Source organism: Plecotus auritus, assembly GCF_963455305.1.
Source record: "Plecotus auritus genome assembly, chromosome: 2".
Classification (NCBI taxonomy): domain Eukaryota; kingdom Metazoa; phylum Chordata; class Mammalia; order Chiroptera; family Vespertilionidae; genus Plecotus; species Plecotus auritus.
The window spans coordinates 221,128,521-221,148,534 of NC_137771.1; the positions used below are offsets into that span (position 1 = coordinate 221,128,521).

General features: G+C 43.3%; 1 protein-coding gene across 1 annotated transcript in view; it reads right to left on the bottom strand.

Moving 5' to 3' along the window:
• Positions 1-20,014, bottom strand: part of TRAPPC10 (trafficking protein particle complex subunit 10) — an 83,243-nt gene that overhangs the window by 58,140 nt on the left and 5,089 nt on the right. The window contains exon 2 of the mRNA XM_080658382.1: positions 5,326-5,407. Coding sequence (XP_080514508.1) covers positions 5,326-5,407 — 82 coding nt within the window. The remainder of the gene's footprint in view (positions 1-5,325; positions 5,408-20,014) is intronic.

A 20,014-nucleotide genomic window follows, 5' to 3' on the forward strand; every position in this document is an offset into this window, starting at 1 on the left:
GTGGCCTGGTGCACAAATTTGTGCACATTGAAAGGAAATTAATTATAAGAAATATTTTAATATCGCTATTCGCTCTTTCTCTATAATGGAAGTGTCAACCAAATTCATGATCAACAATGACAGATCAAAACACATGCGTGCAATTGGCAACAGCGAGAGCTTTATATATATAGATAAACTTGCTTAATTACACCTGCTTTCTGATTTAGCTAAACTTTTTCCAGCTCAGTGAAGCACCCCAACTTCTCTTTCAGGTAATTGTCAGCAACACAACAGTAAATATCAACACGAAGCAGATTATTATTGTAGATCATGCAGGGAGAACAAAGGGTAAAATATTTAACTGCAGCAGTGTTTGACTATATTCTGCACAGTGAGAAAACCTGAAGTCATTTTCAAGGTCCACCATTTCTTACTTCTTTTCAGTCGGGTCAAGTTTCTAAGCTTTCTAAATCTCCGTTTTCTGGCTAATGAAAAGAAAATGGGATTCCACCAAGTCTCCTACCTACCTACTCCAGGACTTCTGTGAGAATCAAATGAGATGAGGCACGGGAAAACACTTCACAGACATTTGATTAAAGTGTAAAATGTTTCCACCTGGCTATAAAGCAAGTCATGTTCCTGGGCTGAAGAAACTCCAAGGAGGCTAGTCGCTAGAGAGAGGAAGCAGGGCATTGCTATGTGACATCATTATCCGGCACCCACAGCCACCATTTCCAGGCTGAGCTGGGCCGTGGGCCACATTTTGCGCCACGGGGTCTCGGCAGCTTCGGCTGCGATTTGGTGGGCTGTTGCTCTGGGTGGTGGCGGGGCCTCATCTGCCCCCTGGTGGTCAGTGCACATCATAGCGACCAGTCAGACAGTTGGATACTTAGCATATTAGCCTTTTATATATAGGTAGATATATATAGATATGCATAAACTTACATTTTCTTTCAGACTAAAGTCAACATGTATCTTCCTTGAATGAGACAAGAAAGACAGCACACCTCTCTTTTTTCCACACATCTGGAACTTCAGATTTTTTTCATTTTTAAAAGAATTGATACCTTAACTTTAGGAAAATATTTTATGACTGGTTTGCTGGCATCTGCTTCTTTCATCTTGTAAATTTTGAGTTCATTTTTCTTCTTGAGAGACATCCTTTAATTATTTCAGACAGAGTGGTAAAGTTTCTGATCACATATATCTAAAAATGTTATTATTTACTAGAGGCCTGGAGCACGAAATTCGTGCACAGGGGAATGTAAGCAGAGCTTACATTTACCTATCCCTCAGCCCAGCCTGCACCCTCTCCAATCTGGGACCCCTCGAGGGATGTCCGACTGCCCATTTAGGCCCGATCCTACCGGGATTGGGCCTAAATGGGCAGTCAGACATCCCTCTCACAACCCAGGATTGCTGGCTCCCAACTGCTTGCCTGCCTGCTTTCCTGACTGCGCCTAACCGCTTCTGCCTGCCAGCCTGATCACCCCCTAACCACTCCCCTGCCAGCCTGATTGATGCCTAACTGCTCCCCTGCCAGCCTGTTTGCCCCTAACTGCCCTCCCCTGCAGGCCTGGTCACCCCCAACTGCCCTCCCCTGCAGGCCTGGTCGCCCCCAACTGCTCTCCCCTGCAGGCCTGGGTCCCCCCCCAACTGCCCTTCCCTGCTGGCCATCTTGTGGCGTCCATCTTGTGTCCACATGGGGGCAGCCATCTTGTGTGTTGGAGTGATAGTCAATTTGCATATTACTCTTTTATTAGATAGGATAGAGGCCTGGTGCACGGGTGGGGGCCAGCTGGTTTGCCCTGAAGAGTGTCCCAGATCAGGGTGGGGGTTCCCTTGGGGCATGGGGCAGCCTGGGCAAGGGGCCTGTGGTGGTTTGCAGGCTGGCCACGCCCCCCGGTGACCCAAGCAGAGGCCCTGGTATCTGGGATTTATTTATCTTCTATAATTGAAATTTTTGTAGCCTGGAGCAGAGCCAAGCCTCCTGCTCGCTCCGTGGCTGCCACCATTTTTGTTGGGATTTATTTATCTTCTATAATTGAAACTTTGTAGCCTTAAGTGGAGGCCAAGGCAGGCCAGGGCTGCAGAAAGCTTGGCTTCCTCCATCACTGGAGGCAACTCAAGCCTCCTGCTCTCTCCAGCTCCATGGCTACCACCATTTTTGTTGGGATTTATTTATCTTCTATAATTGAAACTTTGTAGCCTTGAGTGGAGGCCTGGGCCCTCCAGGGTGTGCGGAAAGCTTGGCTTCCTCCATTGCGGGGGAAACCCAAGCCTCGTGCTCGCTCCGTGGCCGCAGCCATCTTGGTTGGGGTTAATTTGCATACTCGCTCCTGATTGGCTGGTTGGTGTGGCTTGTGGGTATGGCAGAGTGATGGTTAATTTGCATATTACTCTTTTATTAGATAGGATTGCACTGTTTTCCAACTATTTCCATGTTCTGGTAAGGCGTGAGTAGAATATCTGAATGGCACTCTGGAGTAACACATATGGCTGTGCACAGCAAGATGTGACAGATCAGGGTCCCTAGCCGTCCTGGGCCCCAGCTGGTCCCCAAGGCCAAAAGGAACAAAATCCCTTAGCACCCTGTCTCGTCCAGTCCCACCCACACACACACAAGTGCAGGTACCTATCCCATCCTCTCTGCCTCACCTACATATTAGTCTCCTACAGCTGCTCTAATGCAGTTTTCCCTCTTGCACAAGTGCTAGGTTCAAAGGTATTTTCCCTCAGTACTTTGAGAAGACTGTTCTTAAATGTCCTATTTTAAGCTGCATTTCAAATGTTGAGAGAGACTGCAAATTTGGTTTCCCTTTTCTCCGTTTTCTTGGCATAGCTTTCTGTTTGCTTTGTTTTACTTTTATTATGCTTGACTTTCAGCAGGCTCTGATCATTTCTGGGAAAATCTTGATGTTAGTTCTTCAAATATTGCCTGTTTTCCATTCTCTGTTCTCTCCTCTGAAACACCTATTAGCTGTCTGTCCATCCTCCTGCTCTCCCTCCCCCTCCCAATGGCTCTATCACAAGTATTGGTTGCCATATGTCGTATGCCCCTTATTACTAAATGTAGGAGCATGGTTCACTAATGAGCCAAGTAATACCCTGTGCTTGCAGTAGCTTTAGGATGTAACTTTTCTTCTTCTTGGCATTTTTATTTTCTTAAGCTCCCAGTGTCACCATTTGTACATCTTCCGAAGCTCTCCAACAGAACTGTAAACCCTCTGAGTGCTACCCACACAGTCAGGCATCAGGGATTCTATCGGTTCCTTTTCCCTGGTGACATCTCCCAGGAGCACAATCTTGCTGCGCCAATCAGGTCCTAAATTTGATGAAGCACCTCCTCCCAAGGTTTTCTAAAACAGGGAGTGTGGTAGCCTTATCCCTTGGACCACCCAGTTTCTCCTGGACGAATTCTCTACTCTCTTGCCTGGAGAGCATGGATGTGGCACAGAGTTCTTGGTTCTCAGCTGTACCCCGTTCAGATTTAGACATGCTGATTTTAGAATGGAACTTCTCCCAACTTTTTACAATGCTTCATATCCAAGGGTCTGTAGCTTCATGTCCATAGAAAGACTCCACCCCCCCCCCGCCCACCTCCAGGTTCCTGCAGGGCAGACAACTGTGGTCACTTATGCGCATGCACACACACACGCAGGCAGCCATGCATGCAGACACAGGACTGTGGGGGCCCTGCATCTAAATGCTCCCTGCCCATGCCCCTCTGCCACTATCCTTTCCAGCCTGGTCTTGCCCTTGCCTATCAAGGCCCTGACACCTGTCAGGGACTTGCCTGCTCCTCAGGGAGTCTCCTTTGTAGCACATAGGGCTCAGCTGTCTCTCCCAATTCCTCCATCTCTCTTCCTTCTAAAAGATGCCCAAAAAGGTGTCCACATCTCTTTAATACCATCATCTCCATCACCTTTCTCAGTCCTTGTGCATTTATGCCTTTTTAGTCCTTTTTCCATTTAATGTTTCAGGAAGGTAAAGAGATTAATACACATATTAAATCTATGTAGTTTCTCTAGTTCGTTTTTCCCCTCATAACTCTCTTTATTGTTTCATGGACACACTTTTTTTCTTTTATCTTTCTGAGTGTTTAAATAATGTATACTTATTTTAAATCCTTTTTAAATTACTCCATTTCTTTAGACATTAAATTCCTCCATTTGCTGAATAAAATTTTTTTTCTCATTCACAGCATTAGGCCTCCTCAGAAACTGAGCAATCTATATATATAAAAGGCTAATATGCAAAGTGTCCCCTCAGGAGTTCGATCGCCTGCTATGATGTGCGCTGACCACCAGGGGGCAGCACGGAACATGGCATGCGACCAGGGTAGTGGCGGCACGTGGGTGGCGAGAGGAGGAGGAGTCAGGGTGGCAAGGGAAGGAGAAGGCAGGGCGGTGGGGAGGCGGGGAATCTGATCGGCCCTCATCGCTGGCCAGGCCTAGGGACCCTACCTGTACACAAATTTTGTGCACTGGGCCTCTAGTTTTTTCATAAGAGAATTCTCCCACATTCTGTATACTATTTATATCAAATGTTAGTGATTAAGCACATTCCTGTAACACAATAATTGGGCACAAAAATTAGACTAGATTCAATAGCGAACTTGGGTGAGTCATCCTCAGAAAGCCACACTAATTCTTTATGGTAAAAATTGGTAGTCAGAAATGAATAATGTAGCAATAATCAGAATTACATGAGCATGAATAACAACAGGAAATTTTTATCCACATTGTTAAAATCAGATTACCTATGTTAACAAATTAAAATCCAAACACTTTCTAAAAATAATACCTTACCAGAAATAATCCAAAGCCAAGTATTTCCTTTGAACAAGTCATTAAATAAACAATTACAACAGGGCAGCTGGGGTGGCTGATGTGGTTTCTGTCCTAATTTAAAAAAAAATCTTTCTGTATACTTTCTCATCCTTAAGGAAGAGCATGGGAAGGAGCTCAGGGTGGACAGAGGTGTTTATGAGAGCACAGATAAAGGCCAATCTTCTGCCTTAAAGTGGAGTCTGAGTGAGTGCCCGTCTCCTTTCCAAAGCACCTATGCTTCTAAGACATTCTGATGAACCCTGAGGAATCAGAAATCATTCCTGTAAAGGCAGGCCTCTAACTCAAAAGAACTGTCTTATTTCTTCCATCCTATGACTCGTTAAGAAAATCAGTCTATTTCTTAAGGAGGAAGGCCCACAGTTGTGATGCCACTCGGTTTCTCCACAGTGCACTGCAGGACACAGGCTTTAACTTTTACTACCTCACTTGTTCACACGGATGTCTGAAAAGTGAAAGAGGGAGCTGTAGCCAAAAAACAAACACATCATACCTTCTCCATTCCATCGGTTCTCTCGGCAGCTGCTGTGAAAGTGTTGGGTAAATAGAGGTAAATAAATTCTGATCTCCAGCACCTACAACAGGAATAAAGAAAAATCCAGTTAGGACATTTTTAGGTAAGTATAGGCAAAATGGGCTCTAAAATGCATTGAATTAGTAATTTTACACTATTTCATCTTCAGTAAAATGATACCACAAAACGAGATGTCTCACATCTTTACATAACTGGTCTCTAGAAAACCTGGAACCTGACATATATGATCTAACTTAACCTCCAAGAGGAAGTATGATTTTCCTTCGAGGAGAGTAAGGCTAAAAAAAGTTGAGTAACTTGCCCAAAGCCACAGAGCTCAGGAAAGATGGAGCCCCTCAACTCCACCCAGTTTCACCCCCGAGTCTGCCTACAGCCACTGCTTTCTTCAACTTCAAAAGAACAGCCAGAACATTCCAGGCAGCAAAGTAAACCCCAAGATGTGCACATGAACTTCCTCATAAAAATAAATTCAGTCTGCATCAAAATAGCATCGGGAGCAAAACCATACAAAACACCCCCCATGCAGTCTCTCACTTAGAGCCCACAGTAACTCCTAGGAGGCAAGGCCAAACCTGGAGCCCTCTCAACAGAGAAGGAGGAGAAGGTGTGAGAGGCGTTCAGAGCACACCGCTAGACTGGCAGGCACTGGTCATGAAACACACACACACACACACACACACACACACACACACACACACACACCCGTGGGCCTGCCTTTAACTGCACACACACTCAGCTCTCCACTCAGCTCTTTCACAGTAGTTCTAACAGAATAGAAAAAGCCCACTTAGCTCTCATAAAAGGATAGTATAACCTCACTGTTATACATAAGCTAGAAAAGAAAAGAACCTTTTTAATATAGATTACTCAAATTCGTATACTCAGAGGATCCTCTGCCTTTAAGCGAAACCATTTTCCAAATTGCTTTAATATTGATCTTAAAGAAAAGGAATTGATGGGGGCCATTAAAACATTTGCTTGTTTTGCTATCATGAACCTAAAAAAAAAAACAAAAAGAAAAAGAAACCTCCCCAAACTATGTAATAATGTCGAGTCACTGCTGAGAGCAATGACACTGTGGGCAGCTGAGTTGTGAGTATCAGAAGGCGGTGAGGCACTGTGAGGGCACCGACGCTGAACACCCGAATCCCCGTCTCAGCTTCACATCTGCTAGCTGAACAGCCTGGGGAGACCCTTTACCCCTCCTGTGCCTCAGGGGACCATCTGTGAAATGGGAAAGTAAGACTACCTCCCAAAAGGGCTGTGGTGAGGAGTAAATGAGTCAACACCAATAAATAACCCTGAACAAGGCCTGGAGTAAATACCTCATAAGGGTATTATTAGTACATTTTTGTTAAAATAAAAACCATCTTTATGTCTTATCATTTTTCATCATGTTCATTTCTTTGGTAGTCATCCTAAAAATCATTAAAGTATGAAAATCTTCAGTTAGATTTCCTATCTTTGATTGCCAACTTCTGTTGCCTCTTTAAAAGGTTCCAAGGTTAACATACAAAAATCATCACTCTGCTACACAGAACTGAGGGCAGCTACATGAAAGCTTTCTCCTCTCTCACTCGGTTTTCTATAAAGTCTCACATAAATGCCCAATTAACACATGCACACGGAGTAAAAAAGTGAAATGCTTCCTGCACCCCTCCCGTAAGCTACTTCCCCCAGGAAATCCGTTCTACAATAAAACCTTCTAAATGGAGACTCTAAAATGACAATTTCTCTTACATTCTATCATGGAATAAACATTGAATTTGTGTCCAAATTTTCATTTTAAAATACTATAGGTTAATTAGCATATCTGTCAAGAGCAAAGATGTCATCTGACAACAACTGGGAACTTAAAATGTGTCCATTTGACCTCAGTGCCTGTTGTGAACTGTGTGTGCCGCCCGCCCCATTCTTATATTGAAACTGTACTACAGTCTTGGAAAAGGTAATGAAAAAACCATGTGAGGACACAGCGTGAAGGTGGCCATCTACAAGCTAAGGAAAGAGGTTGAAGAAACCTACTCTGTGGACACATTGAGCATGGACTTCCAGCCACCAAAACTGTAAGAAAATAAGTCTCTGTTGTTTAAGCCACCCAGTGTGTGGCATTTTGTTATGACAGCCCTGGCAAACTAATACAGTACCCTAATTTACATTTGAAAGTCAAATTCTTCTCAACCACTGACGCTCTACATTAAACAAGAATGGAGAAAAGCCACCGTGACTTTCTCCAAATACACAGCTATTACCCTATCCTATATAACAAAAGGGTAATAAGCAAATAGACCGAACGGCAGAACAGCCGGTCGCAATGATGCCCACTGACCACCAGGGGGCAGATGCTCAATGCAGGAGCTGCCCCCTGGTGGTCAGTGTGCTCCCATAGGGGGAGTGCCACTCAGCCAGAAGCCCTGAGCTGGGCACACGACTGGTGAGCACAGCAGTGGTGGCGGGAGGCAGCTCCCACCTCTGTGGCAGTCAGTCGGACATCCCCCGAGGGCTCCAGGACTGCGAGAGGGCGCAGGCCGGGCTGAGGGACACCCCCTACCCCCCCCCCCCCCCCCCCCCCGGCCCAGTGCACAAATCCGGGCCTCTAGTTAATTATAATACCCTTAGGTCTTTATTATCATAAAAATTAGAGACGCCTTTGAAAATGGGCTCTAAAGAGCCAGAGAATGAAACAGAAAGATAGGAAAGGGCTTATGTGTAAAACCCCCAAAGGATCAAATCTCAGTTTATGTGACAGGTAATTAAATTAACAGTATATACTTTGTAGCTTCCCAAAGTAGCCCAACCACTAAGTAGAAAGTCATTAGAGCTTTGAGGGCTGAATTGTAAGAGCAACAACTTCCAGGCTGAGTTTTCATTTTCATCCCATAGACAGAGACAAACCAAGGATTAAGCTATTAGAAAACAGCTACTAAAAGCAAAAATGAGGCTTAAGATTGATGTGCCTGTGCTCAGAGAACCCTGTTCAGAAACTTGCTATGTTCATTTTTCTGACTCAAGAGGCCTATTAAAAACAACTAAGATTTCTTTTTTTTCTTGTTTTGCTCAATCCCTCCACCCTTCCCAACCTACCCCACCCCCAGAGCTGTCTGCCTGCTTGAGCCCTAAGTTTCTGATTATATGAATCTATTTTCTTATTATTTATGCCAGCTGTAACTGGATTTTCTGTTACATGCAGTCAGATGACAGACCTTCACTATTTCCTGAATTATTTCTGCATACTCTGAGATTTTTATAAGCATAAATCCATGTATTAATCATGTAATTTAAAATTTTTATGTCTTAAGAGCAGATAGCTAGTTAAACATGGAGGAAAGAATTAAAAAAGATGATTTCAATGATTTAAGCATAAATGAATCACATCTCAACAAACTCTGCTTAACATTTTCTTAAAATCTTTGAAACAGAAGGACTTAGGGTCTAAATTATAGAGAAAGTAATTAGCAACTTATATCAACATTAAAAAGACACTAACAGGTCTAATTTACAAAACATAAGTCACTACAGATATAGATGTATCATTTAGATATTAGATCATCAACAATAAGTCAGTAAGAAAATGGCCATTTTTAAAGAAACTCTAGACTTCGAAGAAGTTGGTTATAACTAAAAATAGAATCCTACAGGCTAGGTGGTCATTTAGACCCAAGATGCTATCACTAAAATGATAAGCTAACCAAAGCCTAGTAACAGGCCCAGATAAACCCAACGATAATGATGCTGCTGCCACTGCTAACCAGCAATGCGGACGGGTTAGTTAGAAGCTGTTGTCAGAGTCATACATCACCTGTTTTACCGTTCGTCAACCTAAAGGGTAACAGAACTGTTTACTGTCCATCATTTTATGCACAAAACCTTTTACTTTAGGTCCACTAGAACTGCAAAGTCACAAACTTATTTGATATTAATTTTTAAATTCATATTTTGACCCTGCCCAGGTGGCTCAATTGGTTGGAGCAATGTTCTGTATATCAAAGGGTTAGAGGTTCGATTCCCAGTCAGGGCACATACCTAGGTTGCGTGATCAATCCCTAGGACTTGGGCACGTCGGGAGGCAACAAATTGATGTTTCTCTCTCTCTCTAAAAATCAATAAAAACATATCCTCAGGTGAGGATTTTAAAAAATCATATTTTAATCCTTAACAGTCAATTGCATCATATTTTAATCCTTAACAGTCAGTTGATACTTAATGAGCAGAGGATTCCAGGATGTGGGTGATTTTAAATCACAGCTCAGCACATACTGCCATTTCATCCCTGGCTTTCACGGTATGCCTATGCCATAGCCCTCCTCCTGATCCTTACTGTGAACATACCCACGAGGACATACACACGCGCTCTCTCCCACTTTGCTTTTCTCATTTCCCCAGTACCAAGTCTAGGTAAGTTACTTTCCTGGTAAGTGTAATCAAAGGGGGGTGGGGAGAGTACAAAGTATATTAGTGTTAATCAAGTTTTATACTCTGGGAATCTGTAGAAAAGGGACTACAACAGATATAGAGAGACTACTACAATATATAAAATCCTAAAGTCTTTATTTTTCATCAGTAAAGATAATTAGCACACATGCCAAGTGTTAAAGAGGTCTGGGCAAACACTGGTAACCAGGGGACAACAGTCACCTCTAATACTCAAAGACCAGACTAGACTTAAAATCGGAGAGTCTAAACAAAGAGATTGGATAAATGCATATAAATATAAGAATACTGAAGAATCAGTCTTTAACAGTTTGTTTTAAAAAAATGTTTTTAAAGATGATTGTAGCAGTCTGAATCATAGCACTTGTAAGTTCATGAAGAGATCATTTAAAAAAAAAATGCCCAGCAGTGTGGCTCAGTGGTTGAAAGTTGATCTATGAATCAGGAGGTCATAGTTTGATTTCTGGTTAAGGCACATGCCTGGTTTGCAAGCTTGATCCTCAGTAGGGTGTGTGCAGAAGGCAGCTGATCCATGATTCTCTCTCATCATTGATGTTTCTATCTCTCCCTCTCCCTTCCTCTCTGAAATCAATCCTCCTATATAATAAAGAGGTAATATGCTAATTGACCATCACTCCATCACAAAGATGGCTGCACCCACAGCTGAAGCCAAGTTCCCATCAGGAGCCTTAACGAGCAATCAGCAGGGACCTGAGGCTACGCCCTCCCCCGCCCCCTGGGGCTTGACAGGGGACCTCAGGCTGCATCCCCCACCCAGCAGGGCTTGACAGGGGACCTCAGGCCGCACCCCCTGCCCCAGCACCGGGCCAGGGGACCTGAGGCTGTGCGCCCCTGCCTGGTGGGGCTTGACAGGGCCATGCTCCCCACCCAGTGGGGCTTGACAGGGGACCTCAAGGTGCACCCCCAGTGCTGGGTCGGGGGAACTCAGGCCGCATCCCCCCCCCCCCCAGCGGGGCTTGATGGGGGACCTAAGGCTGCGCCCCCCGCTTGGCGGGGCTTGATGGGGGACTTCAGGCCATGCCCCCCACCCAGCGGGGCTTGACAGGATCTCAGCCCATGTCCCCCACCTGGCGGGGCTTGATGGGGGACCTCAGGTCACACCCCCCATCCTAGCACTGGGCCAGGGGACCTGAGGTTACGCCCCCTGCCCAGCAGGGCTTGACAAGGGTGGGACTGGCTGGGTCTGGATCTAGCCCACTGTGGTGTGTGTGTGTGTGGGGGGGGGGGGGGGTGGGCTGGCCAGGTCTGGGTCTCACAGGATTTTGAGGCGCATGTGGGTGGGCAGGGACTTGACTCTGGGTCCTGTGGTGCGCTCCAAACTCTCACAGGAGGAAGGTTTTCATATACATTTTACTAATTTTCTTTCATCTCTGACACTTCTATTATAGAGAAAGGGCAAATAGCAATATTAAATTATTTCCTCTAATTAATCCCCTTTTAATGTGCACGAATTTCGTGCACCGGGCCACTAGTAAAAATATATTTAAAAAATTTTTTTCTAAGTCCCAGGCCCACCCAGACCTGTTGAATCAGAAACTCGGGTACAGCCTGGGGGTTCTAACAATCCCTCAGAGCACTGGGATGTAGCTCCTTTGAGAATCTCGCTCTAACTCTGTCATCCCCAAGAAAAAAAATACAGAAGATAGAGCAGTTCATTAAAACCCTGAAGTCCTGAATTTGCATTGAAAAGATCCGTGTGAATTTAGGGCTCTAACTTTAAATTCCTAGCTCTATTCCCCTGAAAAGGCTTAGTAGCAACTTTAGAAGCCCAAGCATGTAGACTGGGCTCTCAAAATACCACCTCCCACCACAGGGAGTCAGGGCTCCTTGGAGAAATGGCTGATTCCAGGTCTAGGGCAAGAAATGTACAAAATGAGAATGGGACCATCCTGTTACCCCAGATAGCAAAGAAACTAACAAAACTTCGTACATCTCAGAAGCCAAAGCAGTTGTTCAGGATGGAACAACTCACTTATCAATAAGGATGACAACTGCAATGGGTGGAAACAAATCAAGAGTGTTTAAATTCTTAAGTTATTTTCTTTAAAAAATTACATGTTTTTACTGATTTTAGAGAGAGGAAGGGAGATGTACAGAGAGATAGAAACATCAATGAGAGAACCATGGGTCAGCTGCCTCCACATGTCCCCTACTGGGGATCAAGCCTGCAACCTGGGCATGTGCCCTGACTGGGAATCAAACTGGTAGTTCATGGGTTGATGCTCAACAACTAAGCCACACCAGCTGGGCTTAAGTTCTTAATAATACTTAAAACACACACACACACAAATTGATCATAACTAAAGGAACTAATGAACCAGCTTACTTTGAGAACAGTACATAAAGGAAATGATCAAGCACTCAGTCTGCCTTTCCTGTACACATTATACCACTGGGAAACCAATAAGAGAAACATATGTATGTATGTGTGTATATGCATATACACATACTCCTATACAGAAATATTTCAGCTAGTAAAAAAGAAATGATAAAATTAGAATATCACCATTTTATAACCATGCGGAAATTAATGATATGAGAATAAATGACTGCTAGCATCACAAAAAAGAGAGACCACCAGACATTATGCGTGGGCTGATGGAAGAACACACCACCACCTGTGAAACGGTCTTGCCCAAAATAATCCAACCCGAATCTGACCCAGCCTCTGGCTCCAACAACCACTTTACGGGAAACACAGAGGGCAAAGGATGGTACTCAAGGACAACACAAGACACAGTTGGCAAAGTCCAGACAAGGGGTGGACACTGCCACAGGATTAACAACCTGGGCTCTTGAGCAATTTGCAAGGAACGAAAGGGAAATTGAAGGGAAACCAGACAAAGGTGGTCAATGGGGGGGGGGGGGGGGAGGGGGAAGGGGACATCTGTAATTCTTTTAACCATAAAGATAAATTTTAAAAAATAAATGGAAGGGAAACCAAGATTTTAAGAAAAACTGAAACACTTATCTAAAAACTTTATTTTGATACAAATTAATTCAGAGTTAAAAAAAGACACACTATAAATGTAAACACTGAATATTTGATATTAGGAATTATTTAGGTGTTGTCAAGATTTTGTAGTTATGGTTTTTGTTTATTTTAGAATGAACTTTTTATGAATTTTTCTTTATTATTTTGAGAGGGAAACATTGATCTGTTGTTCCACCCATTTATGCATTCATTGTTTGATTTTGGTGTGTGCCCTGACGAGGGATCGAACCTATAACCTTGGCGTATTGGGATCACTCTCCAACCAACTGAGCCACTCTGGTCAGGCTGTAGGGTTTCTTTATAATATTCTGTCTACTTTTGTACAAAGTTACAAGTTTCCATAATAAAAAGTTTGAAATTATACAATTCTCCCATTTCTCTTACCCTTTACTCCTCCTTCTTTTTGCCATAACACTTATCACCTATTATCTTCTATATATATATAAAAGCCTAAGCGACTAAAGGACCGAACAACCAGTCGACCGGTCGCTATGACACGCACTGACCACCAGGGGGCAGATGCTCAATGCAGGAGCTGCCCCCTGGTGGTCAGTGCACTCCCACAGAGGGAGCACCACTCAGCTGATGGGCGCTGGATGCCGGGCTCACGGTTGGCAAGCATACCTGCAGCAGCGCGAGCCTCTCCTACCTCTGCGGCACAGCTACTGAGTGGAGGCGGGGCAGGCCCAGCAGGGCCGGGATGAGCAGGAGTGGCGCCTGGCCTGGGCTCAGGATCCTTCCCGCCTACCGCTTCGTGCACTACTACATCCACCGAAGGGCCAGGTCTGTGGGGATTGGGCCAAAACTGGCAGTCCGACATCCCCCGAGGGGTCCCGGATTGTGAGAGGATGCAGGCCAGGCTAAGGGATGCCACCAGTGCACGAATCCGTGCACCGGGCCTCTAGTAGTATATAATTTACTGTTTATGTATGTTGTATATTTCCTCTTGCTAGAATGTAAACTCTAAGAGGACTGATATCTTTGTTCACGAATGTAACCCAAGCCTCTCCAACAGTGCCTGGCATGTAACAGATGTTGAGTGGATATTTGTTGACTGGTGAGTCTAGCCTGACTCCTTCATATTTTACACCAGACAACCCAGGGCCCCCAAAGGACAGGATATACTACAGCATAAGTGAAGAGGGGGTTGGGCATCAGAATATGTTTTCAGAATACAAACTTAATTTTAGATTATACTAAAAATGTCTAGTGTGGCTTAGTTCTTAGTTTGCTAAACTAAAGGAAGTGATAATTTTATTTTATTTAACTCCATAGGAAATGCTTTCTCACAGGGCTAATTTTAGGAACACCCCTTCCATGTGGGCAGAGGGTGCCTGACTCCCCAACTCCTTGGTAAAGTTATGGTAGAGGGGAATCAGCCACCGTGATGCAGGTCCTCGTTACACTACCAAACACTGAGGGACCTGGTCAAGCACAGTGATGCCCTCAGGTCTTCACACCTTCAAAAAGGCCTCTGACAGCCCTTCCCATTGTTCAGCTTGAAACTTAGAAACTTTCTAATGGATCCAGATGAATTAAAAGTGCCCATAAATGGTGAGTTACAGATTTTGTAAAAATTACTACCCAAAAGTGTTGTTAGTTCCAAGGTAACCACCTAAAATTTCAGCTCTGAAATCAATGCAATGACTTCAAATGCTAAACAGATCTGTCAAAAATAAGAAAAATGTCCTGATATACATACCTGTTTCTTTATATTCTCTCCTCACTTTGTGAAAAATGTAACTAACAAGGACCTTAAACAATACTGAGGAAGGAATCATCATGTAACAATGGCCAAGAAGCCAAATAAGGACATTTATTTCCCTCGGGGGGTGGGGGGCAGAGAGACTGCAAAAAGGGCTCATCTTTTTCTAAGAAATCATCCCACCTTGTGTCAACTTCTGGAGCCCAATTTCCAGATGCCAAGGAATAAATTACCATAGTCAGGAGGAGAGTGAGGACACACCTCCAACGACAGAAGTGATATAAAAACCCAAGACACTCACTGGGTGCTGGCCAATATGCACCGGGCTGCCAGTGGAGATACTGTGGTATAGGGATAAACAGGGTCCCCCAAAATTTGTGCACATGCTGACACCCAGAACCTGTGAATGGGACTTTGGAAAAAGGGCCTTTGTAGAGGTACTTAAGTTCAGGATCTCAAATGAGATCATTCCAGATCACCTGAATGGGCTCTAAATGTCCGATAAAAGACAGAAGAGAAAACACAGGGAGAGAGAAGGCCTTGTGAAGAGGAGACAGAGATCAGAGGAATGCAGCTACAAGCCCAGGACCACCAAAGATTTCTGGAAGCTGGAAGAGTCAGGAAGGAGTCTCACCTAAAAACCTGGGAAGGAGTGCAGCCCTACTGACCCCTTGATTTTCAACTTCTGGTCCCCAGAACTGTGAGAAAATGAATTTGTTCTTTTAAGCCACCCAGTTTCTGATCATTTGTTACAGCAAAAACTAATACATATGGTATAAATATAAAAATGGAATGCACATTTTTTCCTAGTGCTATTTCAATTCATCTTCTAGACATGTTTTTTGCTATATCTCTTAAGTGTCAAAGTAAACACAGGTAATTCTGAAGAGGTCCAATCACCAACACATAAAAAGAACCTCACTAATCATCAGGTATGGGCACACCAAAACAAGTACGATGACCTTGGGCTGGACAAAGAACTCTAAGACACGCTATCAAAAGTACAATTCAGCCAAAACCGGTTTGGCTCAGTGGATGGAGCGTCAGCCTGTGGACTGGGGGGTCCCAGGTTCGATTCCGGTCGAGGGCATGTAGCTTGGTTGCGGGCACATCCCCGGTGGGGGGTGTGCAGGAGGCGGCTGATCGATGTTTCTCTCTCATCGATGTTTCTGACTATCTGTCCCTCTTCCTTCCTCTCTGTAAAAAAATCAATAAAATATATTTAAAAAAAAAAAAAAAAGTACAATTCAGCCCTAACTGGTTTGGCTCAGTGGATAGAGCGTCGGCCTGGGGACTGAAAGGTCCCAGGTTCGATTCCGGTCAAGGGCACGTAACTTGGTTGCGGGCACATCCCCAGCAGGAGGTGTGCAGGAGGCAGCTGATCGATGTTTCTCTCTCATCGATGTTTCTAACTCTCTATCCCTCTCACTTCCTCTCTGTAAAAAATCAATAAAATGTATTTTTTTTAAAAAAGTAAAATCCATAAGAGCAAAAAAATTAACTAGACTTCATCAAAATGAAAAACATTTGTGCTTCAAAAGACACCATTGAGAAAATATCCACAAATCATCTCCATATATTCAGAAAATATAATGAACTCTTACAACTGAATGACAATCTGATTTTTAAATGGGTAAATAATTTGAATAAATAATTCACTAAAGAATATATATAAATGGCTAATAAGAACAAGCAAAGATGCTCAATATCACTAATCATTAGGGAAATGCATATTAAAACCAAAATCAGATACCACTTCATGCCCACAAGGATGACTATAATAAAAAAAAAAAAAAACAGACAAGTATCAGCAAGGACCTGGATAAAGTGGGACCCTCACATATTGCTGGTGGGAGTGTTAAGCAGTACAGCCACTTTGGAAAACAATTTGACAGTTTCTTAAAAAGTTAGATATAAGCTTATCATACAAAATATCAATTCTGCTCCCATGAAAAATAAAAACACAAGTCCAAAAAAAATAAAAACATAAGTCCACACATATAAATATTCATATAAGCCAAAAACTGGAAACAAAATGTCCATCAACTGGTGAAAGGATAAATAAAATGTGATTCATCCATACAGTGGAATACTACTCAACAATAAAAAGGGAACAAATGATAAATGGTGCAACATGGATGAACCTCAAAAACCAGTGTAAAAGAAGCCAGACACCAAGACTGATTTCATTTCTATGAAATATCTAGAAAACACACGTTTATAGAGACAGAAAACAGACTGGTGGATGCCTATGCCTAGGGGTGGGAGCAGGGATTAACTGCTAAAAAGTACAACAGAATTTCTTGGGGTGATAGAAATGTTCTAAAACTGAATTATGGTGATGGCTGCACAACTCTAAAAAAATAAACAGTCAAAGAACTGTCCAGTTATAATGGATAAATTTTACGGTATAAGGATTAAAGCTCAATAAACCTGTTTTTAAAAAAAACACAACTATGGTAGTTTTCCCATCCATCAGACTGGCAAAAAATTTTTTTAAATAACTCCGACCCAGTGTAGTAAATATAACTTGGAGTACTGCTTTTTCACAGGGTGATTAGGAAGCAGTTTTCAAAATTTAAACTGCTCTCACCTTCTGACCCAGCAATTCCACTCCTGGATTCCATTCTTTACCATAAAAAAACTGTATTCCTGTTTTACTGATGCACTCTTTTAAGATTTCAAGTTCAGTTTTTAAAGTTACAGATGTATCCCTTTCAAGGCTTCATTCAAATGCCAGGGTTGATAGCCCCCAACCTAAATCTCCACCTCAGAAGCTGAATCAGTGACCTGAGGAGAATGTTTCAATTTGGTTGTAAGGTTTCTACTGACTTGTAGTAAAGACCGTGTATGTGAACACAACTCAGGGGCCCATTTCAAAGAATAGAGTCCCTCGCATACAAGTTAACTTTATTTCTTTTTTTAAAAATATATTTTATTGATTTTTTACAGAGAGGAAGAGAGAGGGACAGAGAGTCAGAAACAACGATGAGAAACATCGATCAGCCGCCTCCTGCACACCTCCTACTGGGGATGTGCCCGCAACCAAGGTGCATGCCCTTGACCAGAATCGAACCTAGGACCTTTCAGTCCACAGGCCGACGCTCTATCAACTGAGCCAAACCAGTTAGGGCTAACTTTATTTCTTTACTGGATTAACAAGTATTTCCTCAGTCAAAACTAAACAGAGAATTTTCCATTATCAAATAAACTAAGCATATAGCAGTTTACCTAAAAACAAGTCTAGGTGATGAGAATTCAAACTCTTCAAGTATTTTCTACAAAGCTTTCTTATCTTGATAAAAACATGTATTTACAGAAAATAATTGTATGCCATCAAAAGCTTCTAACTTACAGAAGCATTACGTGACTTAGAGCACCATTTTTACTTACTGAGCAGTTACTATGTGCCAGCATTGTTCTAGGTCAGTGGTCGGCAAACTCATTAGTCAACAGAGCCAAATATCAACAGTACAATTGAAATTTCTTTTGAGAGCCGAAAACCGACTTCTGCGCATGGGCCACGAAGTTTCAATCGCACTGTACGTGTGTGCCCACACGTGGTATTTTGTAGAAGAGCCACATTCAAGGGGCCAAAGAGCCGCATGTGGCTCACGAGCCGCAGTTTGCCGACCACTGTTCTAGGTGGTGCAGACAGCAATGAACAAAACAGATAAAGTTCCTGCAATTCTGAATCTCATATTCCAGTTTGTAGGCCACCTGGGTTAGGGGTAAAGAAACAATAAACAAAGAAAAAACAAATATTTATGTCAAGGGGTGCTGAGCCAAGAAAACTGAATGAAGTCAAAGGGATGCTAAACGATAGGTGGAGTGAAGGGGTGGCACCAAAGCAGCCACCAGAGAAAGGAAGGGACCCACCAAGGATCAGGGGAGCTGCTGGAACATAGCCCTGAAGGCTGCAGAGGGTATAGGCCGCAGCCAGGAAGCTAGTGCTGGGGGGCCCCGAACGGGGGGAGGGGGCACTCTATATCAGGGTCTCATAGTCTATGGATGTCACTGGAGGGGTTTGAGCAGAGGAATTACATGCTGTGACTTCTCCTTTAGAGGGATCACCCTTAACCCCATAGAGAATTAGCTTCAAGGGGCTAAAATAGAAATAGGGAGGTTAGCTGGGAGGCCACTGGAATAATCCTGGGAAAGATGAAGGTGGCATAGGTTTGGGGGAGCAGCAGTAAATATAGAGAAAAGTGGCTAAATTCTAAATAAATGTTAAAGATAAAATGATATTTGCTGACAGACTGAATGTTAGCTGTGAGAGAAAAAGAGGAGTTAGGAATGAGTCCAAACTCATTATTTTTTAATTTAAAATTCAGATATTCTCTAAAACCAAAATACTGTGAATACATTGAAAATTCACATTAAGAGCAGTTATCAAAGAAAGATTTGATTAGTATAGAAGAGGCTACAGAGGCTCTGAGGCTAATATAGTCGGAAGCTATTCAGAAAGAGGTGTCTGTAGTTTAAGGGGTTCAGAACATGTGGATTATTTTGAGGTGAGGGCAACTGAGACAAGAGAAACTTGTACCTCTCCCTTATTTTAAACTAGAGGCCCAGTGCACAGATTCGTGCACCAGTGGGGTCCCTCAGCCTGGCCTGCACCCTTTCGCAATCCGGGATCCCTCGGGGGATGTTGGAGAGCTGGTTTGGCCTGATCCCCGCAGGCCAGGCCAAGGGACCCCACTGGTGCATGAATCTGTGCACCGGGCCTCTAGTATGCATATAAGATCTTTGGTTAATCTCTTCCCACCTTCCCCTCTCCCCCTTCCCTCTGAGATTCATCAGTCTGTTCCATGTTTCCATTTCTGTGGTTTCTACTCCTGCATTGAGCGTCTGCCCCCTGGTGGTCAGTGCTCATCATAGCTACCGCTTAGGCTTTTATATATATATATGGATTAGGGGCCTTGCCCATAACAAGAGTTTTGCCAGAAATACGTTTTTTTGAGCTATCTATAGAGCAGGGCAACTACTAATTACTGGACATCTGCTCTTATCATCCTGCAATGTCCCTCCTCCCCTTTGTAGCCCCAGGTGCCTTACCTCATCCTTAGCTCAGAATGTCATATGTCCCTCATTTCCCCTGTCTGTTGCTGAACCTCTCCTGTATGTGGAGTAGCTGACTCTCTCATGTACATGGGATTCCCATACTTAAGTATGCAATTACATTTGGTTATTTTCTCTTGTTAATCTGTCTCATGTCCATTGATTATTAGACCAACCGGAAAAACCTAGAAGGGTAGAGGAAAAGTTCTTCCACCCCAAGAGAGTATTTAAAGCCATGTATTTTCCGACACCCCTGGTCTGTCATCTAGACCTGAAGTTACCAGGTGAGAGCAGAGGGAACAGGACATCTGCAAGTGATCCCTTGTGAGACCACACACACTAAATTGTGCAATTCATTTGAAAAGACACTGTCAACTGGCAAAAAAAAAACATTTTTAGACAAAAAAAAATTATTCAGTGAGGCACTTGCATTT